This window comes from Ceratotherium simum, chromosome 20 (assembly GCF_057802395.1).
Source record: "Ceratotherium simum simum isolate JZ-2026a chromosome 20, ASM5780239v1, whole genome shotgun sequence".
In the NCBI taxonomy this organism is placed as follows: Eukaryota; Metazoa; Chordata; class Mammalia; order Perissodactyla; family Rhinocerotidae; genus Ceratotherium; species Ceratotherium simum.
The window spans coordinates 21891283-21916729 of NC_141919.1; the positions used below are offsets into that span (position 1 = coordinate 21891283).

Sequence of the window (25447 nt, forward strand, 5' to 3'; positions counted from 1 at the left end):
TGACTCCAGGCTTATGATGTGAGGTTGAACCGTGTGAAACTGCTGATAGTCATACATTGCTTCTCGTGTGAAATATATGGACAATATCTCATATGTTTTGTATGGTCCCTCAAACTGGCACAGAGCCTCATGTAAAGTAGGTACCTGATAAATGTTTCATAAATGAATGTTGGTTTATTTGTTTGTTTTTTAAGCCGTGTGTAAATCAATGCAGGGAAATCTGCAAGTTGCTAAATACACACAGAGCTGCCAGATGTTAGTCTGGAGACTACAGGACACGTTGCAGCCAGGCAGGGAAGGAGGAACTGTACATTACCAACAGTTATTTGGCAGCATCTGACCTCGTCAAATACCGACACGGGATGAATTCCAGAGGAAAACAACATCTGGCCCTGAAATCTAGTACAATGTCGCATCTCCAGTCAGTTGACCACACCAGGCATGTGAACCTGGAGACAGGACAGGCTTGGAAGAGACTCTGCAAGCCTAACTCAGATGTTATCTCCCACAGGAAATCCCAACGATTTATCTGGAAGGCTTCAAGGTAAAAATATTGCTGTGTAACATCTGAACCATATTTTGTAGAAGAAAGCATGTAGCTTATAAAGCAGAAAATTTGGATTGGACAGACATATCTATCCATGAAAAAAAATTACCTAGAATTACCCATTTTTCTTCGTTTAAGTCATAGAATTAGCTGCGAGCATGAGTTCAAAAGTAGTTGAGCAGGGGAGCAGCTTGTCCATACCATGCCCTTATATAAATTACAAACAGGTGGACAAATTACAGAAAAGCATCCTTCCTCTGAGATGGCCTGGACTTTAGCTTCTCCTCCTCCATTAAGCAGGAGGTGCCTTTGTGCACTGCACTGACCGCACAACCATACCTAGCTGCCCTTCTCTTGGGAGCAATTCTCATCTACTCTTTTTTACAGCCAACCAGCACTCTTGGGGGCCAACAATTGCAAATAATTATCTGGGGGGAAATCAAGGTCAAATGACTTCTTAGTGCTCTTAAAACACACACGCAGCAAAAACCACATCAGGTGATGGGAGGGCTGCTTGGAGAGTGAAGACTTAAAAGCTATCCAGATTCCAACTAGCAAATTTGGAACAATGGAACTAGGTCACACATATTCCATTTCCCCGTGTCTTTGGCCAAAATGGCAGGTGATCCCTGTTCAATCCACACCAGCTCCAGTTCTGGGATATTTTGGATTCAGACACACTTTACCCAGACAACAGAGGTAGCTTCCTCCCTCAGTTCCTGTGATAGTTTGCAGCTTTTTCCTTTAATATGCATGTTTCCTGGTGACGGTCACCCTCCAGACTACACACAGACATTAGTATCTCAGTAGGAGGTAACGGTGATGCCATCCTGGAATGCTTAGATTCTTATCACACACCTTAGCAGAATTCTACTACCAACATTTTAGAAAACAGTCCTAAAGAAATCAACTTATGTTAGGAGAAGGTAAGTCATTGTAACACAACTCCAATGACTCAGAAGCAGAGGAGTAAGAACTTCCTCACTAGCCAGAAACAGGGTCTCTTTCAACTCAGCCAACAAGTCATTACAAAGCACTGAATATGTGTCTGGTTCTTAGAAGACAAATAGGAAAAATCACAGAAAAGTGACTGTTAGAAAAAAATTGTTTAATCCATGGTTTTCAAGGTATCCTATCAAGAGGCTCAATTGTCTTTATTTACTACAACTACAGTGTTGTAGAATGAATACTGAAGTTGAGAATCATAATTACAGGTATTGTAACATCCCATTGAGAATGCTGTTGCCTGCAGGAAATCCCAGCTCTTTATCTGGAAAGCTAAATAACGGTACAACTATATTTGACTGAAGAAAAAGCATGTAGTCTGAGAAGATGGTTCCCCATGCCAGCTCCCACTCATTCTTCAGGACACAGCTTAAATATCACCTCCTCATGGAGAGCTTTCCAGAGCCCTAGACTAGGTTAGTTCCCCCTGCTATGCCTTCCCAAACAAGTTCTTTCTCTGTAATACCGTTCAATAAGATCTATAGTAATTATAAGTCTAATGTCAGTTTGTCTCCCCTGCTAGACTGTCTTGTACCCTATTGTATCTCAATGCCCAGAACGCTGACTGGTATACAGTAGGTGTTGGTAAACATTCACTGAATGGATGAAGACATGAATGAATCATATTTTGACTACTTTCCCCATATCTTACTAAAATAGGAAATGAATGTACATTTATAATGGGGATTTTTTTTTCAACATCACAATTTGCAACAGAAAAAGGATTTTTTCAACCCAGATTTAATCACAATATACATGTAATGATAACACCTCACTCCCTAAACATTTCTGTTACTCAACATAGGAGGACTATTTGTAGGTACTAACTTTCAGATTTAACTGAATTCTATTGGTGGGATCATCAGTATGATTGAGAAGATTTCTTAAATTCTACTTCTAGACACGTAAACCACACTCCAGCAAGTGGTATATTATAGAGACAATGATAAATTGTTAATGACAGTCTCTCAGTTGGTTCATTGATTAGAATGTGATAAAAGTTGAAGGCTGAAATTGAAGGTTGACCAGTTAACTCTGAATAGAGAACTCAGACCTGGGCCCGATTCCCTGGCTGACACCATTCAGTTGCCTTCATATGATGCCTCCAGAAACAAGGGCACGGTAAACTTCTCTACATCTGTGGACAAGGGGTTAGGAGCACCACGGTATATATTAAAGCACCACGTGCCAGACTAAAATGTGATTTTAAGATTGCCGATTCACTTTCTTCATTATTTCTAAATACTGAAAGTAAAAAGTGCACACATCTTCCTGCATGTTTAAATAACTCTAAAAGCAAATTGACTTCACAATCAATCTTCAAAGTGTGCTTTTTCTCTGAACTAATTTCAAATAGTTCTTTTTTCCAGGTTGAGGACAACATCACAATGTTTCCACAGCCTGCATAACTTGAAGAGGTATTAGTAAGCTCAGAGTTAGCCTGACATAATCGAATTTGATTTGGATTTCCACATCAGCTAACTGGTATGCATTTATTTACACCAGGTTTTTAAATATCAGCTGAACTGTTAATTGCAAATGACTTCAGCACTGGTCGAAAATTTCATTACTTTTGATCTTGTTAAACAGAAATACAAGAGTTGGACAAGCCATAAAGAGAGTCAGTTGCTTAAATTTTGCTCCTGAAGTGTCAAGCTTTCTCATTTCAAAGCTAGTTTTCAAAACATAGGTCATACTTCTGGATCAATGCCCACCCTAGTGGCAATACACCGTCACTCAGTGCTGGTACCATTTGTCATATTGTCCTTCTTTCATACCACCAGGATTGGAGTATTCCTTCTATCAGAGCTGGGAGAGTCTCATAATCATGGAGCACTGAGTGGTGATTCCAGGAGATTTAGGCTACACAGGGGGAGATGGAGAGGATAATGGTAAGAGATAATCTGGGTATTGATAATGTTCCTTGGGATATTGATGGTGGGGGGAAGAGAGAGAGAGCCTAGCACTGTGGAAAATCTTGATATTTGTGCAATGAATTCATCCTTGAGGAGAGAGTGGGCCACCCTTCAGGCCTTAGCGAGTTGCCTGACCTTCTCTCATCTTTCCCATCTCTTTACAAGGCATAAATTGGGAGCCTCTTAAATTAGTCAGCAATTTGATCAAACTTCTCCCCTTCTCTTGTAGTAGCTATTGGCTTATTTTTCCCACTCACATTTGAAGAAACCATCATCATTCATTTATGCGACTAGGTTTTACCTTAAAATAAACAGTGACATATCCTCATGGGATAATAGAAGGACGAATTGCAATTGTCAAACTATGCCTTATTAAATTGTTATTTCTAAATGAGAGTCTCTCTTGGGTCTTGTTTAATGGAAGGCACACATCAACTTTTCTGTTGACGCCCAAAGTCACAAAAATATCCGACCCTTGGAGGCAGCCACAGAAAATTCAGTGAGACCCGACAGGCCACAGCGAGGCCAGTGAGGTCCCTGGGAATTCACATCAGGGATTGAATACCTCAGAGGTTTCCTTCTTGTTCCTTGAATGACCCCACAGGGTCTAACAGGCAGGATAGACTTTGCTGAACATTTCCATAGCAGTGGATGGGGGGTGGGGGGCGGCTTATCACCAGAACAGGATTGTAATTTCATTTTAGCTGGAGAAGCATTTCTTCTTTATCTCTAGAGATATATGTGAAACAGGTTTTCTTCCACGGTCTGTTTCCTAACTCCGACCTCGAATCAAGGACAAAAAGGAGACAGAGCTGCCTTAAAAAAACTTTTTCCTTTCTGAAGCAAAGGGGTGGGGAGGAGGGGGACTTAGGGAAGGCAGAGAAATGTGACTTTGCATGAATTCACAGATAACTCAGAAACTGAAGAGGCCTTCCTGTATCTTTACATGACATCCTGCAAAGTTGTATATTGTTGTATTTTTTTTCTTTGCTTTTCTTATCATCTATGGCTTATTAAATGCCAAAATCTTTCTTTCCCAAGGATGCTCTTTTAACATAACTTATTTTAGTTAACCATTTATTAGTGTTCATTATGAGCTAGGACTTTACATGTATTATTTAATTCTCCCAATGGCTGTATGAGGTAGCCACAATTACTATTCCTATTTTCACAGATAAAGAGAGAAAGGCACAGGGAGGCTGAGTAACTTCCTAAGATCACCCAGCAAGGAGGTGGCAGAGCTGAGATTAAAAGCCAAGACTTTCTGACTTCAAGCCTGTGTACTTGAACGCCACTCACATCCTTTCTTAAAACTGATAGTCAGTCAAGTTGAGGATTCTGGTAAGCCGGGAGGAACTGATATTTCTTGAGAATCGAATGGGTACCAGCCACTGTGCCTGGGGCTTTATAGGACTTTGTCCTCAAACCTTCCCCATAACCCTATATGGTAATCATTACCAGCATCCCCTCACGCCTGCTGAGTTGAGGTTCAGAGACGTTAAGTAACATGCCCAAAGTCACAAATCTAGCAGTGTCAAAGCCAGCCTTCAAATCTATGTCTGTCTGCCTCCAACGTGATAGAACCCTGGAGAGATCATAGCAATCTCTCCCAGAGCAAACAGAGAGAGCATTATTACGTTTCCTTTGGGTTTTGCTAGGCAAGGCATACTTCTGTCTGCCCTTATGGAGATTAACTCTCCTTCTGTCTTAATCTTAATATAGTACATAACATAGTAGGTTATTTAAAACTTATGTATTCTATAATCAAAAAGACAGATAATAGGGCTCGGCTGCATGGCCAAGTGGTTCAAGTTCCACATGCTCCACTTTGGTGGTCCGGATTGGGATCCAGGTTGCAGGTTGGGATCCAGGGCATGGACCTACTCCACTCACCAGCTATGCTGTGGCCATGTCCCACGTACAAAATAGAGGAAGACTGGCACAGATGTTAGCTCAGGGCTAATCTTCCTCAAGCAAAAAAAAAAAGGGGGAGATTGGCAACGGATGTTAGCTCAGGGCTAATCTTCCTTAACAAAAAATTAAAAAAGACAGATAATAACAAGGGTTAGCAAAAGTGTGCAGAAATTGGAACCCTCGTACACTGCTGGTAGAAATGTAGAATGGTGCAATTTCTTTTAAGGACTGTATGGTAGTTTCTTTAAAGGTTAAACATAGAGTTACCATTTGACCCAGCAATTCCACTTCAAGGTATATATCCAAGAGAATTGAAAACCTATGTCTGGACAAAAACTTTACATGAATATTCACAGCAACATTATTCATAATGGTCAAAAAATGAAAATAATCCAAATGTCCATCAATTGATGAATGGATAAACAAAATGTGGTATATCCACACAACAGAATTTATTTGGCAATAGAAAGACATGAAGTACTGATATATGGTACAACATGGATGTTCCCTGAAAACATTATGCTTAGTGAAAGAAGCCAGTCACAAGGGACCACATAGTATATGATTCTGTTTATGTGAAGTGTCCAGAATAGGAAAATCCATAGAGACAGAAAGTGGATCAGGAGTTAACCAGGGGTTGAAAGGGAGACAACAGTTCAAGAGTACGAGGTTTCTTTTTGGAGTGATAAAAATGTTCTAAAACTAATTGTGATAATGACTTTACAACTCTATAAATACACTACAAACCATTGATTTATACACTTTAAATTGATGAATTGTATGGTATATGAGTTATTCTCTGTTATAAAGCTGTTATACGTTTATGTTAAAAAATTACACCATGAAAGAAACCAATATTATGCATTTGGTAGGTTCTTAAGAAGTGTCTATTGAATGAACACACCAAAGTACTTTATGACTATTGAAAAATAATACTAGTTCATTTAAATTCAAACATGTCTTTTAGGAGTGGCTAGTGCTTATTTTGCAACAATGTCACAGGAAGTGTGCTCCAGACTCAACTTTCCCTGGAATTGAATGCTCATAACTACTGACCTCCCAGGAGTGCCGAGATGTGGGCCTCGGTGGGGAAAGTTTAGCAACAGCCCCACTATACAGGAACTCCCTCTCTGTACCAACAGGACTAACTGTGGTGAAAGAGCCATCTGTGACTTGCAGACAATGGGGATGTCCTGAGTGTTAACTGTTCTCACAAAACCCTCACTGAGCCAAACCCAGACCTGCAGAGAAGCTCCAGTGTGACTCAGGGCCACCAGCTATTGAAGATGTCACTTGGGTCCTGGAATCTGGGAAGATGAACAACCTCACTTTGTTACTAGAGAAACCCCCAAGAGCAGGTGCTGGTAGCCCTTATCTATTTATGGCCACATTTGAGCTCAAATGAAAGAGTGTGGAAGGAAAAAAAAAATCAATAAATTCCAGAGTGAAACTAGAAACCAATATTCAGGGTTGGAGGGAACCTGGAATAAATAGATGTCCAAACTTGAGATCTAGCTGAGGAATTAGCCTGATGTGAAGTTAAAGAAAAGCCACGAAAAAAGAAACAAGGTAGAGTATTAGCGGATTTAACTGCAAAACAAATTAGCTCAACAGACAAGCTTCTCGTGAGTAGATAAAATCCAGAACCTAGCATTGACTACGTAACCTCTTCAAGGAATGGTTTTCAAGCCTTCCTCATCAGGGAACAAAAACCTCCCAAGGATACTTCAGAAAGCATATTTTTTATGACTCTTGAATTCTACATGAGTCTCGAATTTGGGAAAAGTTTGTTCTGAGGTCCCCGTGTAAAATGGAAGTGGGGCTATGGTACAAAACCAGAAAAGACTTAGGCATAGAGGCTCAAAGATGCCGTGCACTGAGCTCCTGACTTCACATCTCCAGGGATTCACTGGTGTTATTTTGGAGAGAATTCAATCCACTCCGCATGAAATCTTCCTTGCGTGAAACAAAACACAGCTACAAAAAATGTAGTGTGCACTCCCTGTGTAAAGGAGAGCTGGGAGTTTTTGTGTATTTTATTTCATTCCATTTCTAAAACAACTCTTTGAGACAGATATTTTACAGATGAGGAAGAAATCATGGCTCAAAGAAATCAAGCAACTTTCCCAAAGTCATACAACTGGTAAGTGGCAGGGATAGGATTTGATTCTGGGTCTTCAAACTTCTGAACCACAATTTTCTCCACTACCCTACACCTTTCCAAAGTAAGACTGTAATCAATTTGTCCAGCCATCGAAGGGCTTCTAGAATGAAAGACTGACATTTTGATAGAGATGAAAGATCACCCTAAAACTAAGCAGAGCAGAGGGAGAATACCAAGAGAGTAACAAGAGGGCATCGGGCTTTGGAACATCTGCACGGCAGGGGACTCTAGGACAGGGAGTATGTATGATATACTAGTCAAAATAAAAATAGCAGTATCCACCATTATATCTATTCCCCAGAAACATGCAGCTTCTGATTTATTTTGTTGTACTTGGTGAAGTACCTGATGTACTTAACTGTACTTGGTGAAGTATGTATAAGAAGACAAGAATTTGGGGATTTTAGAATGGAGCTTCTCTTAACATTACTCAGAGCGTCTTATTTAGACTCTAAATGTTAAAATGTGCTCCCAGAGTGGTCCACATTTGCCATAGCCAATAAATAAACAAAATAGAGAAAAAAAACGTTGTAATAGCTTTCAAATTCTCTTACACAATTCACAAAGATGAGACCATAACAGAAGTTGTGGTTGATTTTGCCACTTATCTATGGTAATAATAATTCTCAACCATAAATAATTCTCAACTATAAATCTTCCTTTGCGGTGTTTTGGGGGCAAATTTTCCAACTGCTTCTTCCTCTACCAGGAATAACAAACCTATCTGGCTAAGCTCCTGTCATTCCTCCAGGACATAAGGTAATAGCAGGTGAAACATCCCTTCACCTGGGGGTCCCAAGGAAAGGGATCTTTTGCTCTTGGAAACTTTTCTGAATCTGTCACCAGTAATGGCCACCACATAGAGAGCCTGCAGGCTGCAAACATTTCAGAAGGAAATGTTGGGTCTATATCTATTTACAGTATTGGCGCATCAGTTACCAGGTGGAAAGGAGACTAGACAGAGTCAGGGCTGTGTTCTAATCCACCCTCTGTCACTAACTAGGTAGGCAAGCTTCACCAGGGGCTTCCCTCTCTCCTGGCTGCAGGGCTCTCATCTGTAAAATGAAGGGCTCAGAGTAGATCACTCCTACGACCTCTCCAGCTCTAGGACACTATGGCCCCCAGCTCTGCCTGATAACCTGTTTTGCTGATTTCTTGGCAAGTACCTGTTTCTTGGTCACGGTGCCGTCCACGGGGTCCACGTATTCAAAGCTGTCTGTCTTCGCCACACTGTAGACATGGCTCCCCACAGCAAACTGCTGGCCGATGAAAGACTTGTCTGCGACCAGGGCCTCCAGGTCCCTCATGATGTAATATGTCGTCTTGGGCTCCAGCCCCTCATAGTCAAACCTGGTGAGGGAGGGAAGGACACAGGGTGAACACAAACCAAATCAGAGGATCAGCAACTGAGTGGCCCTCTTGAGGTCACTGAAATGGTTTTGTTTCCACAGGAGAACTGCACAGAAAAGCACCCCCATCTGGTCTCCCCTCTTCCACCTGGCCCTTACAATCCGTTCCTCACACGCCAGCCAGAGGGATCTTGTGAAAACCAAATCATGTCAGCCCTTTCCCTTAAATCCCTCCAAAAATGCCCGTCTTGCTGAGAACAATACTCAAAACCCTAACCAGAGCCTATAAGGCACTGTGGCATCTGACCCTGCCCCCTCCTTCACTGCACTTGGTCCGCTTTCGCCTTGCTCACTATGTTCCAGCCACAGGCCTCCTCTCCAGTCCTCAGATTCTCAGAGACACTTTGCCCTTTCCTGCCTCTGGGCCTTTGCTCTTGCTGTCTTTTCCCTATAACTGGTATATTCTTTCCCTGGCTACTCAAATAGCCCACACATTCTCTTCCTTCAGTTTTCAAACTTAGTGTCACCTCCAGAAAGTGACCTTCTCTGACCATCCATCTAAGATAGTTTCCTTCTATCTCTCCCCCTCTCTCATCACCCTGTATATTTTCTTTTGGTAGTTATCCCAATCTGTATTGACCTGGTTTGTATATTTGTCTACTTATTTCTTGTCTGTCTTTGCCCACGAGATCCGTAAGCTCCAGGAGGACAGAGATCTTACCTGTTTTGTTCTCTGCTGCTTCTGGTACGTAGTGTTTTGTAAGCAGTGGAATGAGAGATGGGAGGAAGGAAGGAGAGAGAGGAATCAAGAGAGGCGAAGAGAGAAGAAGGAAGGGAGCTCAGTGTACCATAACACTCTCTTGGAAACTTGGAAGAAATATCACAACTCTTCCATTAAAAGAAGGCCTCCTAGCCAAGAACATCAAATGTAACAATGGGGCTGGGAGGTGATTAGAAAAAAAAAAGACTAAAAATAACACCTATCTCATTTGTTGTCATGGGGTTTACATATGATAATACACACCAAGTAGTTGGCACAGTGCCAGATACCAGTGCTTAAAACTATTAGTTACTTTTATTCTCAGTCACTACCATAAAGAAACTGTAGAGTCTTTCCCGATATCAGATAGTCTTGACCAAGACCTAATGGCACACCCAGGGGGGTCTGTTGAAGAAGGAAGCCCAAAGAGGGGCCGCTGTGCTCAAGGGGCTGTGGTGAGATCTCACATTGGGGCTCTCTGTAACACAGGGAAAGGATGGGAGTTCTCAGAGTGAACTGAAACAACAAAGGTCTGAATAGTCGTTACTACTTTTTTCCACTCAAGATCTTTTAAGACTTCCAGCAAACATCAGTAGCCAAAATGGAGGACATGGAAAGTTACCATGTCTAGTAACGGGTCCTTGCACCTATATCCCTTTCTTTTATTCTCTCCCTCCTATGCAAGGTATGTCCTCCCCACCTCAGAAACAAAACAACAGGGAACTCTCTCAGAACATTCTTTCTCAGCAGTGTATGTGTTCTGAGCCTAGATTCTCTTTCAAGATAGTCTTTTGTGGAAGGTAAAGACCCAACCAAGCAGAAAGGGGCAGGAGGATGGAAGAAGAGGGTCTAGTAACAGATAGAGAGGCTTTGAAAGAGATTCGGAAGTTGAGAAAATCTTCTGATGTGACAAATCACGTTCAGTCTATGGCTGAGGTCATCAGACCAGCCTGCCCAAATGCCCATCTTCATACACCAGCAGGTCCTAACACTACCTCCCCCTCACTACCACAAACAAACCCCTCTGACCACCACCACCACCAACACACTTTCAAGGGAAGAAAACTTGAAATGGAGAATTCCTTCTGGGGTCCACTTATACAAGGAAAATCATCTGCACTCTCAGATACAACTTCAGGCTCAGTATTAGTTAAACCAAAATTGTTTTATTATCTCCTCTCCACCAATAAAACAGTCAGGCTAGAAATCATTTTATTTCACAAGCATCTTTCAACCTGCATTTGCGGGAGGCTGGAGGAAATGTTTACCTTTCATTCTACCTATTCCCTCTTCCCTTTTTCTTTATCTCTGTGATCTTTTTGGACAGAAATCTGAAACATAATTCAGTGTCCTACAAGAATTTAAATCTTATTGCATTATATTTTCTAATATGGTATTTGTTATGAAAAAAGTAATTATCATGTAAGCTCTTGGCCACAAAAAATGAACTATATTATAAATACACTTATCATAACACCACATCTTCAAAACATTGGCAGAAAGCTAGATAATCATCCCACAAATTATGAGGAACACATCCCTGACTCAAAAGCGCACTCACTAAGTGAGAGAGGTTGGCAATCATAATATATTTTCTCAGGTTGGACTTTTTGGAACAGCTTCATGCAACAGAAGGATTTGCTGTGCCAATTAGCCCTTTGGTATGCCAAAGAAGCCCACAAGAATCAGGATTTTTTGGCACTTGTTAGAAACACTAGCAAGTAAAACAAGTTCCCACCTGCCTTGAGAGTCCTTATTTTACAACACAGTGAATAATTTGAGGGGGTTTGCAGGCTATCACATCCTCAGCCTTTTCCACTAAACAGGAACCAAGAATATTATGGCATTGTCTACATTTCCCAGAGCATTGCAACCTCTTTGATTTTACCAAGTACAATCACAGGCTTCCTTATTCTCTGATATTTATCTAAGTAAATGACCTCTTAGGAGAAGAAACAATCACCTTATAAGGGAAGTCTAAAGCTTTCTTTCTGTCCCCAAGCTCTTGAAACACAACCAAACATCCAAAGTAGTTAACTATTCATAAGCAAAGCAAATGAGCCACAAGCTCTGTTTTTAACACACAGAGAGCATCTGACACTACCCAAGAATTCCCTTGCCCGCTCCCCACGTACTCCACAGTTAACCTCCTTTCCCACCACTGCTCCCCCTAAACCATGGTTTGGTACCAGGTACACATACCTAACACTTCTGGGTACACAGATCTAGCAGGCAACCACGCGGCCAGAAGACTCTGCCCTCTCACTTCAATAAGAGGAAAGTGATAGAGACCCCAGACCCTAAGCTCTTGGCCACTGATCTTTCTCCTTCATCCTCCCCAGGGTAATATTTCCCTTTTGTGTATCTCCTTTCATGGGGACAAAACTTTAGTAAAATCCCAGGCTCCTGAACCATGTGGCTCCTTCAGAGGGCGCCAGCTCAGGCATCTTGGACATTGTTTGGGCCATTAAGTGGGGAAGTAAGGCAAAGGTAGGAAAAGGATTACAAAAGTACCCCGACCTGTTGCAGCTTCTGTCTCTGCCCCCCTTCCTTGATTATTATAGGTGGAGAACCAACGAGGAAAGCCCCTGGTTTGACCACATAACTCTCATGGGCACCAAAGGACCTTTCAGGGCTCTGCAGTTCAGACCCCCTCTTGGGACGGCTGCCTACCTTATAGGCACTGATGAAAGGATTACAGAGGGATGTCACCAGAGAAGAGGAAATTTGTGCCCTCCAGTTTAGTAGTCCTTGACACCACCCCTAACCATCTATCAGTGGTTATTTGGCTCCAGCCCTGTGTTCCTCAGATCCTCCTGAAAGATGCCTCCTTCCTAAGGTTCTAGCCCACCAGTTTAGAAACCTTCTCCAAGAGTAGTTCCCCAGCGACCTTTACCCTTCTCACCTGCAATAGTAGTGGCGGCCAAATTTGGCCCAGTGATCTCGGACAATTTCCTCCACACTCTGCTTCCGGGCAGCAATAATGGAGAGCCAGACCAAGACAGCCCAGAGGCCATCTTTCTCCCGGAGGTGATCAGAGCCTAAGGGAGAAAGAAATATTCTGCTGAGGATTTGTTCCTGGGGGAAAAGTAAAAGCTAAATAAACTATGAAGACTAGTTAGTAATTGAGTGTTATATTGAAATGATTGGATGTATTTATCCGTTGTATTAAATATGTGTCCCATAATATACTTGCATTTCCAAAAATACAGAACTGAAATTCAAATAACATAAAATAATATCAAAAAATAAAATAAAATCCTGGGAATTGTTGAAAGGATCAAAGAGCCAAGTTGACATGACATTTGCTCATTGGTATCATTCATTCAGTAAATATTTGCTGATCCTTATAATATACCAATCATTGGTCTAGGTACTAGGAATACAGCAATGAAGGAGAGAGCTCTTTACTCATAAAGCTTGAATTCAAGTAGGTGAGACAGGCAACAGAAAAGTAGACAAATGAAAAGGCAAGATGCATCAAATAACGACAAGGGCTATGAAAAACATTAACTGGGTGATAAGGTCATAGGGCACAACAGCAGCAAAGACTGCATTACCTAGAGTAGTGTAGTTTACCTAGAGTAGGGTTGAATGGTGCCCCCTCAGAGATATGTCCACTTTGTGGATGTGACTTTATTTGAAGAAACAGTCTTGCAGATACAATTAGGTTAAGGATCTTGAGATGATATCATCCTGGATTATCCAGGTGGGCCCTAAATCCAATGACAAATGTTCTTAGAAGAAGAGGAGACACAGAGAGGAGAGATACAAAGGAGCAGGCTATGTGAAGACGAGGCAGAGACTGGAGTTATGCTGCCGCAAACCAAGGAATGCATGGAGCCACCAGAAATTGAAAGAGGCAAGGAAGGATTCTCCCCTAGAGCCTTCAGAGGAAGCATGGCCCTGCCAACACCTTGATTTTGAACTTCTGGCCTCCAGAATTCTGAGAGAATACATTTCTGTGGTTTTAAGCCACTCAGTTTGTGGTAATTTGTTATGCAACCTTAGGACTACTACTCAGTTGTAGTGTAGGAAGCATGGTATAAGGGGGAAAGCACGAGGAATGCTTTGGAATTAGAGTTTAAAATCAAACTCTACCACTTCCCAGGTGTGTCAGAAGTTATTGCAAAGGTGTTAACCTTTCTGAGCCTCAACTTCTTATCTGTAAAATGGGGACATCATCACCAATTTTGCAGGGTTGTATCAATTTAATCAAGTTCAGAGGGCAGGCTCTTGAGTCCGATTGTTCATGTTCAAATTCTGGCTCAGCCACCTACCTCTGTGTGACTTGCTATCTTCATTTGCAGCATAGGGACAATAATGTCCTCTACTCCACGGGTTTACTGTCAGGATGAAGTGACTAAATATGCCCAGGTATTTAGAACAGTGGCTGGGATGACACAAGTGGTTATTTTTGCTGTTGATCTTACTGTTGGTAATTCATATAAAGTATCAACGTGGTACTGATTCCTCTATACATACTTTGAGGCAAATTGTTCTATGTTATTCCTATAATTTTATCCTCTGACTCTAGCAATAGCAGTGTCTTCAGAATGGGGACTGGGACCAGGGGGTGAACCATTTCTTCTTATAATAGAGCAATGAGAATGAACAACAGTACTCTTGGTTTCAAGGCTTAAAACATACACAGAAAATCAAAAAGGGAGCCCTGATATCACAGAGCTGTTTAAACGTTGAAAATGGACTGAAACAATAGCTTAGTCAACTTACACATCTTTGACAACCTCTCGACGAAGCTATGGACCACTTATCCTTCTTGTTACATTTACAGTGTTAAATGTTTTTCCTCTAAAAGGAAAACATACAACCCTGAGAGGGCAGTGAAGATATTTAAAAGGAAAAAGCATCAGTCTTTAGCTCTTCCTACACGCTGATCAACAGTCTGCTGACGACACTTTTAGATGTCTGATCGCGGCTACCTCTAGGTAAAGAGGACCTGGGCATTAATCATCACAGCACGGAGGGACTCTAGTCTCATCCAGCAAACTCTTCACACTGCTACAAAAATGGAAGAAGTTTGGAAGATGCTGGGTTAGCTCTATGGGCAAGTGCCAAAAAAACTAGGAAACCGTGCCCAGTGGGATAATTTCAAAATCTTTTGTCCTTTTATAGCTGAAAAAATCACTTTTATTTACTGGCTAGAGAAAAATACACTTTTGTTCTAAAATATGGGCTTTGCATACCTTGGATCTCCATCTGGATTACATTACCTGGAGATAGAACCACTAGATGCTGTTAAGTCTGTGAGATAAGATGTCATAATTTAGTGGTAGAGAGACAAAGTTTTTTCAGCAGGATTAAAAAAAAAACCCCACAGCAGCCCACTGCAACCATTTGTAGCCAATAGCATAGTAAATTTTTGAGTTGGCTTGGATATCCTCACCTACAAGTTAAACATTTGCCAAGATTCCTAAGGGGCCGATGATCAAGTAAAATTAACTGTGCCCTTTACAGCTCTCTGAGGTGGGGATAGAGACGTTGATAATGCAATTACATAGATGTTTCCACTGGATGCTCATAGTGTGCTTTGGAGGGGGTTTTGGGAATACAATTCTCCTTTTAATAACTCTTTAAAGCAAGTGAGCTATAATGCCATTTCAGTAACAGGTAAGTTAAACAAGAAATGTAGGAAACCCAAAGGTATCAAATAGTTTTCTAAAACCCCACTATAAACAGGGTAAAAATGGAGGGGAGAAATGCTGACACCATATATGACAGGGCTAATAGACTTTATGTTTAAAAATGTTTCTATAGGGCCGGCCCTGTGGCCTAGCGGTTAAGTTCGGTGTGCTTTGCTTCAGTAGCCCAGGTTCACAGGTTCAGCTCCCGGGTACGGACATACAGCACTCATTAGCCATGCTGTGGCGGCAACCCACATACAAAAAAGAGAAAGATTGGCACAGATGTTAGCTCAGGGTGAATCTTCCTCACCAAAAAAAACCCAACAACACATGTTTTTATAAGTCAATAAGAAAAAAAACAATAGAAAACTGTGGAAGGACATGAATGAGCAACTTCCAAGAGAAAAATATTAATAGCCAAAAACATTTGAACAAATGTTCAATCTCACTGTGGTCAAAGTCCATAAAATGGGATTCTACTTGGGGACTGTCAAATTAGCAAACGTTGGTTGGGGGAAGGGGAATACGCAGTACCAGCAAAGTACCAGTGTAAATGTGTACAGTTTGATAGAATAATTTGGCAAGCATGATCAATAGTCTTAAAATATCACTCAGCTTTGGACCCAGTTATTCTATTTCTTAGCCTTTGGTCATAGGACATTCACTGAAGTAGCTAAGAGAAGAGGAAAAAACTGGAAAAATAAATACTAATTGTTAAACAATAAGATAATTAGGAAAATCCACACAAAAGCTTATTGTCTAGACTAGTATTGAATATAAATCTTTAGTAACATGTCCATCCAATTTTAATAAATGGAAAAAATAAACTTACCAGAAAAGAATATTCAGTATATTTTTGTAGGAAAGTATATGTAGATATGTATATATGTGTGTGCACAGGTAAACAAGAGGACATACATCAAACCATTAACGATGGTTATCTCTGAAGGTGTTTTTCTCTTCTCCTTCTTTTGCCACAATAAATGTGTATTATTCAAAATAAAAAAAAAATTTTTTTTAAGTTGTCAGTGGTGTGTAGGAATTAACATTTGAAAACATTCAATTCCATTTACCAAGAGCTAGTTGGGATATTAAAGGGATCGATACCACTTATGAGTAGGTGACGAACTTAAACCTATTGATCATCCATTTCTTAGATTGAGTAACAGCTTGTTAGAGCATAGAGACTGAATATGACCCACACTTGTGCGGCTCACAGGTCTTGGGATGAGGATTAAGGATGTCCCGTAAGGCTTCAGCACCAACAGAAAGTGAGGATGGGGAAGGAGTGCGCTGTTGAGCTGTCAACATTGGTCTTAGCGGAAGCTGGGCTGGGGCACAGGGTCTGCTCACCTCACAGGGAAAACCCACTAGCAAAGGCAAAACGTCAGATTCATGCCAACAGCCCCTGTGGCCATCTACTGTTGCTGACCGGGCGTGGAGAAGGGCTCACCCAGCCTGCATTTCACCCCCTTTCTTTCCAGGCAAAATCCCAATACTCTGTGGACAGTTAAACTGTTGTTTGGGGAGGGGGAAAGCAAATAAGATATTTCTTTTACTTCCTCACTTCACATGTTCACATCTGCTCTGTCTTTAAAACATGAGATCCCAGACAAAAAAATTCTTCTACTGTAACATTTACACATATTATTGTCAGTACAATTTTTTTAATAGACTTTATTTTTTAGAGCAGTTTTAGCTTCACAGCAAAATTGAACTAAAAGTACAGGGAGTTCCCATATACTCCCTGTCCCCAGACAAGTACAACCTCCCTCACTATCAACATCCCCTACCAGAGTGGGACGTTTGTTACAACTGATGAACCTACATTGACACATCATTATCACCCAAAGTCCATAGTTTATGTGAGGGTTCACTCTTGGTGTTGTATATCCTACAGGTTTTGACAAACACATATCCAACATTATAGTATTATACAGAATAGTTTTATTTCCCTAAAAATCCTCTGTGTTTGGCTTATTCATCTTTCCCTCTCTCCTAGCCCCTGGCAACCACTAATCTTTTTACCATCTTCATAGTTTTGTCTTTTCCAGATTACCATATAGTTTGACCTCGTGTAGTATGGAGCCTTTTCAGACTGGCTTCTTTCACTTAGTAATATGCATTTAAGTTTCCTCCATGCATTTTCACGGCTCGATAGTTCATTTCTTTTCAGCACCGAATAATACCAGTAGAATTTTTGAAGCTTGCTTCCTCTGGATTCCTGGTTGGTGGTGCAGCCAGAGCTTGCTACCTGGTTGAGGACATTGCAAGGAGCTTTTACCCATATTCCCAAAGCCTGTTAGTACCACTCCATCCAGCGCAGCCCAGCCTGAAGCCTGCTCAGACTCACTCTGAGCAACCTAGAGAAACAGCCATCCACACCAGATACCAGAAAGAGGGCGCTTGGCTCTTCCTCACCATAACTCCAGCAAAAATCAGTACAAAAATGAGGGTCTATTTTTTCTCATCAGAAACATCTGTATTCCGTCTCCCCTCAAATTAGACTTTGAAATTTCTCAAGCTTTAAAACCATATTCCTTTGAGCTAGGCAGGACACCAGTAAGTACAGTGACCTCACAAAAGAAAAGGGGAGAAAAGAGAGGACTCAACCATCTCAAAGGAATTTCCTTCAAATGGAAACCCCAGCACGGGCAAAGGAACTCAATAAAACATCACACGTTACTAATGGATCAAGTCATCTCAGCTCAAACTCATATCAGGAAGGTCTGAATTTGTCAATTAGGAAAATATAAGTCATTTTGCACCTGTTGCTGACTCCATGCTGGAAAATAGATTAGTGATTCTCAACCCAGGTTGCACATTAGGTTTACCTAAAGAACTCATAAAAAACACCAATGCTCCCGCCCCACCCTGCACCAATAAAATCAGAATTTTTGGCAATGAGACACAGGCATCAGTCATTTTCTTTTCTTTTTTTTTTTTTTTTTAAGTTCCTTGGGTGATTCTCACAGACAGCCAGGGTTGAGAGCCACTGCTCTAGGAGAAGGGTACTCACAATAGTCCCATATTAGGGGCAGATTGCTTAGGGATAGTGAATTAGACCTCTTCCTCTTTTTGTTTGAATTTGGCACTAAAGGAAAGTGGCCACTGGTCTTGCTCAGGCGGGTGTCTCTTACTGGAGTCAGCTTCGGTATCATGGTTTCTCCCTGCACTTCTGGTCTGCAAAACCTATAAGGGTTTTGCCAACTTTGGGGTAACCAACTCTCCCAGTTTGGCCGGGTCTTTCCCAGTTTTAGCACTAAATGTCCCACATCCCAGGAAACTTCTCAGTCCCAGGCACACCAGGATGGCTGGTCACCTGATAAGAAAGGCCACTCAAAGAGGTTCCTGATGGTTTTTAGGATATGTGCACATCCAGCACAGACCTTAGCACACACATTTCCTTGAGCCAGAAATGACAGGAAGGGTGTGTATGCGTATAGACATACATACTTGCTCTTGAAGCAGAATTAAAAAGTAAAATAAAGTCCATTCTTGGAAGATTAAGAGCAAGGCAACAGCCACTCTACTCAGTATTTTATACATCTCTTATCTAATTTTCACAATTTGATAGCTCCTTTTTACAGATAGGAGATTGAGGTTAGGTCATTTGTATGAGGTCACACGGTGACTTGAAAAGAATACTCAAACCTAGGCAATTGGCTCCAACTCCTATGGACTTAACTAGAATAGCCCTGCAGTGACTGCAGGCCCCAGGAGTTGCAATAAAGCAGATAAAATGCCCCACGTGGTTAGAGCTGAGGCAGCCCTTCTGAAGATTTGAGTAATGAATTTGCACTGCTTCCTTCTCACACTCGACATTTGAGAAAAGTTGCTAAATTTCCTCTTACTTCTCCTCTCATATCAATGTACCCTTTTCACTTACAAGTGAAGTTTTCATTAATGTGCAGTGAAATTCTTCCCATCCTCTTTTTGTCCACTCAAGACAAGGATTTGTCTTTTAAAAATCTTGGAGTTAGGAGGGAAAGTTGGGAGACATCCCTTGCAGGTGAATCTGAGATTTGAGAACATGCTACAGAATTGTGAGAGGGCTTTTTTTTTTTTTCATGTCTCAGACCACTTATGTTCAGTTCTTTAAATCTGGCCAAAAAACAAGGCTCATGGAAAAATTGGCACTTTTCCATGCCTAAAAATAAATGGTTTTAAAAAAATAAATGCTCTAAAATTTTCACTAATTAGAGAACAAAGCTATCCTGCACATAAGCAGGTCAGAGCCAGCTGTCAGCTCAGAGAGTTAAGATGGCAGTAACTGACACATGTAGCTCATCCTGTGCTGTGGGCAACATGGCTCCCAATGAATAACACTATGTAACAATAAATCTGATGATGATGATAATAATAATAATAGTGTTTGACGCAAATAATGCTGCAGGGCTTTTGGTTAATATCCTGACCATAGCAACACCCTGTAAGCTCCATGAGGGAAGGGCCTATGTCTGAAATTACTCATCACTCTACCCTGGCCCTGGCTCATAGAAGGTGCATGGTAAATACTCATTGAATGAATAAATGAATGACTGTGAAACTTTAGTACGTAGTTTGATATAATTCATCAGATTCACTCCTAACTAAAAGTAGCTAGCTAGCTAGAAGCAACTTGGAATGTTACATTGGAAAAAACTTTACAGATCGTCGCTTTCATGAACAGATTCATCATATAAATGAGGAAATTGGGGGCCAGAGAAGTTAAGGGATCTGTGTAAGGTAGTTCCGCCACATGGAGGGGGAGTCAGGATTGGAGCCAGGTCTGTCAACTCCTGATGCTACATTGTTTACATGACACCATTCTCCCAAGTCCCCTGGTACTCATTCAATCCTCATCTAAAAGAATAACCAGATGGGAGAAAATGACCCATCGGCATCTCCTTAAACAGGGGTAGCAGGGTACTGTGGAGCCACTGACACTGGGTTTGAATCCTGGCTCTGCCCATGTGACCTTGGCCAGTGGCTTGACCATCCTCTCCAAGCCTCAATTTCCTCATCTGTAAAATGGGAGTCATTATGGTCCCTACTTCATTTCATTTTTGAGAAATCTCAGTGAAATAATATATAGGAGGCCCTAAGCATTATAGGTATCACTTAGGAGGTGCTCAATGAATAGTACGTAGTAGCACTATTTCATTAACTCACACTCCAAAGCAGCCAAGCCATCCACCTCAGAGGAGGGGAAAGCATTAACAATATCATGGCCGGCCAACCGATGCACTTCCCTCACACAAGTGCACCAGCACAGGAAGGTAAGGGACACTGGGGCCTCCTAACTCACACATCCCATCCTGTTTCTTGTCATACAACTCTCTAAGAATTGTTCCTTGACAGGTCATAAGCTGAACCAGAAGTCTCTCCAGTGGGTTTAAGGCCTGTACCACAGGACTGAGGGCCTGTCACTCTACAGTCATCATACTTTGTTCTCAGTGGGGCCCCCTAGCAACTAGTAGAGAGCCGGTGGGACAGCCTCAAAGCACAATTTTAGGGAATGCATCTTAAATACAAGGGATGGGCCCCCTTGTTAAATGCCCCTCCATAGACATTGTGAAAAGAAACCCTTAATGTGGTTGGAATTCTTCAATCTGTGGCTAAGGGCCATGATTTCCCAGGATTCCTGGTCCCAGAATGCACTGGTAAGTGTGCACAGGCTCAGAGGCCCCGTCCTTTTGTTTCCACTCCACACTTAGCTGTCACACAACACCTCCTCTTGCCACTTTTCATAATCTTGGAGGATGAATTGAAGGGTCAGTGGAACTGGAACCGTGGAAACCCAAGAAAAGGATTTTATGTGATGGAGATATTCTTCCCCCTCCCGGCGGGAGCTCTGTTTCCCAGCACAGGGGTTGATAGTTTGTAGAGAGTCCAGAAGGGAGTTTCGGTTTCCGGACTTTACAAGGAGGCTCTTGGGGATGTCAGTCAGAGCCCCTCTGCGCTCTGGCCCCGCCCAGATTGAATCGCACGTGTGCACACGGCCTGCTTCAACTAGCCCAGCAGAGAAACTGCTCTCCTAGCGCTGATAATACTGTCATCATAGCCTCCTGACCTCACATCTGCTACCCAGCCAAATTTATACAAACTGGCCACAAATAAGAGAAAGAAATGTGGTAGAACCTCAATAATCTGAAATTCACAGATACGTGGGCCTCTCCCTCTGTCCTAGAGAGAGTGAAAACATCCAAATGTAGAGTTAATGATCACCTAGACAGGAAATGGAGTAAAGTTTCCCTTTATTAAAAAATATACAATATTAAATAAAATAATTGTATAAATAAGAGACAGTTAAACCTACTCAATATTTGTTCAACAGCACTATTGTGAACCCAGCCTTGAGTTAGGATATACATAGTTCATGTGTGAAATATAAATGAAAGAAGTGGCATGGTCCTGAAGGTGTTATAAACTGTATAACTATTAGGGGAAAGAAAATGTCCATTCACAGAGCAACTGGAGAATGTCAATAATATAAACCATAAGACAATAGAGCAGAGAATGTCTGTGCCTAAAGGCCATAAGAATTTAGTATATACAAAGATCACTAAAGCTGGAACCTAGCCCACTGTTGAACATGGCTATTTACAGGTAATTGTCAACAACCCCACAAACAGGAAATAAATAAGTTAATAAAACAAATTACAAATACTTAACAGTATTTAAAATTTAAAATCTGTTCATTAACACAGATTTTGGGAAGGAATCTTCTGAAAAGCACTTTGTTAGCTATTAATTTGTGCTGAAAATTATATGATGATTGAAAATATCAAAACTTTATTTTTAAATTTTATATAATTCTGACTGTAATTCATAATATCACTCCTCATCTCCTTCCAACTGGTCTATATTTATGTGGTTTTGTTTTTATGAATCCTCCCAAATCTTGGGATACTCAAATTCCCAGATCTCAGAACTACATCCACTCAAGAGTGATAAAAATACAATTACTAATCATGCAAAGAAGAAATACCAAAATGGAAATTCTATGTTTTTCTTTCCTTCTCTCCTTCCATCCATATTTTCAACCTTCCATCTATTCTTCCCTCTTTCCTTCCTTTCATCCTTCCATCCTTCCATCCATCCTTCTATACTTCCATCCATCCTACAAACGCTTACTCCAGGCCTGTCATATATCAAAGAAATAGAGCTGAACAAGATAGACACGGCCCCTGTCCTCAGGGCATTTACAATTTCTGCATGGCAGGCAGAGGGATCCAGCAAATCTCAAAAGACTAGACAGATACTTGAGATTTCCTGTATCATGGAATGCACATATACTATATACTATGGGGCTCTTCCTTTTGTGCTCGAGACTGAGGAGATGTAAAAATAGCCAACTTCAACAGCACCAGGCTGTACTGCAGAGTGCACAGTGGAAAAAGTCAGCGTGACAATGATGGACAAGTCATGTTGGTGTCTGAGAACCTGGATTCAATTCTAAATTCCCAGAAAGAGATGGATGCATATACAAAAGGCTTAGCAATGCCCTGGCACATCCTAAGTGCTCATTTGAAAAAATAACTATTATTATTGTGAAGAACTCAACAGAGAGTGCTTTCTTGGAAACACTAAACATTAATGAATTGCCTGATTTTATTTGGCAAATTTGTATGGCTACTGACATTAGCTTTTAAAAAATACATAATAAAAGTAATAGTAATATTGAAGATGGTGATCAAGCTTGGAGCTCTTCCAGGCGTTCACAAATGGAGCAATTCTTCAGTGTCGCCTGTAAAGGGACAAGCTCTGGGCTATGATAATTCATATACTCCCCAAGTGGTACGATTTCTTAGAAAACTGATAACAATGATGGAAACCAGTAGAACATCAACAAATGCCAAAAATCTTCACAGTTTTTGGTTTCTTAGATCTTAGTTTTAGTATTTTAGTACATCCCCTTTTGTATATGGAAACAAGTCCAGAGTCTTTCAAATTCGGAACTTCAGAAAAATAGCCAGAATGCCATTTAGACGAACAGTTTTCTTCTATTTAAATCTGAGGATTTAGAAAACATTCTCCTTTCTCTCTGTAAAGCAGTTTTTCCAAGGCCCTTCCCAGGAAGTGGGTGAATACCTGGTCCTGGCACAAAAGGATTTGGCTTCTTAAATGACCTTGGTTCTTTGACAGAGCCATAAATACAGGTTTCCTATGGTCCAGGACCTAGACCTTTCCCTAGGAAAGAAGCCTAAACTCTAATCCTATCACCAGCTTGTTATCTTGGAATGTTCTGGGAGCTCAAGAAGACGGCAAGGGAAATTGCCACTCAGGATATATCCTGCTCGTATTGGACAAAAAGCTTGGCATTCTTGAGACTGAGGCAGATCCATATTTTCAAGCTTCTTGGCACTAAACTATGTATTCGTAGTTGGTACATGCCCCAGGGACTCTGAAAAAGGCCTCCACTTGAGAAAGCTTGGATAAATTTTACAAGTGTCTCCCCAGTCTCAGGCCTAAAACCTTTCCATCTCTCTACTTTGTCCTCCCTTAATTAGCTCACATAATTCTGAAAACCATATCCCAAGGTAGACAGGGAGCTCCTGTGATCAGCTGACTGTTACAGGTTAGAACTGAGGGTCAGAAAAGCCATGTGGCTTGTCCATAAGTGGCAGGTAAGGGTCTTGAACATGATCATCAGCCTCACACTCCTGGGCCTCTAGACTCCCTGGACCAAACCTGGCGTGGCATTTCAGGCACACTCTTTCTACCATTCCTGATGAAAAACAAAAATACTGGTTTCCACTAGAACAATGTCTCCTACTCCTGACTATACATCAGAATCATATGAGGATACTTATTTAAAATTCAGATTCTCAGGCTCCATCCTTCCACAGATTCCAAGGACGGGTAGGACAGAAAATCTGTATTTTTAGCAAGCTTTCCGAGTGATTCTGACACAAACAACTCAGCGCCTCTCCAAGAACTGGCATTAACAAAGCCCACTACAAGAGCAGAATGAAACCACTTTCTCCTTCCAAGACTGAGTGGTCCAGTTCCTCACGCCTTCTAACAGTTATTTACTGTTGAGTGCTTGAGAAATGGAATTAGTCATCGCTTTCATCGGAAAGGCTCATTAGCACGGAGCAATGCGGCATACACCGTAGGGCAGGAGACTTGTCTTTTAGTTCAACTGTAATTTAATTCAAGTGGAGACCTTTTCCAGGCTCTGGGGCCCTGGGCGAGTTACTTAACTACTTCTTGGACTCAGGAGCTTCATCTGTCAAATCAGGCTAGTGTCACCGGAACCTGAAGAATGGTGGAGAAGGCAATACCTTTGGGGCTCTATACATTGAAAAATCTCTTGTGCTTCTTGAAAGGAAAGTGAGAAACAAATATAACAGTGAGAGACTTTTAAAATTCCCTTCTAGTCCAGGCTACATGTTGCAATCAGCATAAACTGTCTACAAGCAAAGCCTGCTGAAAAGCATCTGCACGCAAACATCCCTCCTGTGCAAATCATGGTTTCCTATTTCCAGTTGAGTCAAGTCCCAACGTCTAAGTGAGGCAGGCAAAGGGCTTCAAAAATTGGCCCCTCGTCACTCGTATTTCATCGCTGTTTCTTGATACTCTCTCCTCCACCCTACCCTACATGTCAGAGGTTAGCGAACTTCAGCCCATGGGCCAAATTTGGACTCAGGCCTATTTTTGTAAGTAAATTTTTATTGGAATATAGCCATACTCATTTGTTTATGTATTGTCTATGGCTGCTTTTATGCTACAAGGGCAGAGTTGAGTAATTGTGAAAGAGACCGTATGTAGCCTCTTAGTCTGCAAAGCCTAAAATATGTATCATCTGGCTGGCCCTTTACAGAAAAAGTTTGCTGACTCCTGCTATAGACCAGGCTTTTTCAGACATTTTGGCCATGACTCACAATAAACACATTTTACAATGAGACCTAGTATACACACAGATACCTGTGTGCATATTTATAAATACATATTTCTCAAAATAACATTTACCTTTACTACACACAGTGCATTCTGATAGTTTCCAGTCTACTAAATTTTTTAAAAAGCTGTTCATGACATTATACTAATCTCATGACCCCAAATGAGTCTTGATTCATTTTTGAAAACACTGCTCTAGACAAACTGAATGACTGGCTACTTACAACACATGTCCCCTGCTCTCCCACCTCTATTCCTT

The 25447-nt window shown here is 41.3% G+C and overlaps 1 protein-coding gene across 2 annotated transcripts in view; it reads right to left on the reverse strand.

The window, feature by feature from the left end:
- The window catches only part of PGM5 (phosphoglucomutase 5), a 176938-nt gene that overhangs the window by 40027 nt on the left and 111464 nt on the right, over positions 1-25447 (reverse strand). For both annotated transcript variants that reach the window (XM_004440642.3, XM_087444517.1), the window contains exons 8-9: positions 12561-12696; positions 8713-8896 (exon numbers count right to left, since the gene is read on the reverse strand). In XM_004440642.3, coding sequence (XP_004440699.1) covers positions 8713-8896; positions 12561-12696 — 320 coding nt within the window. The remainder of the gene's footprint in view (positions 1-8712; positions 8897-12560; positions 12697-25447) is intronic.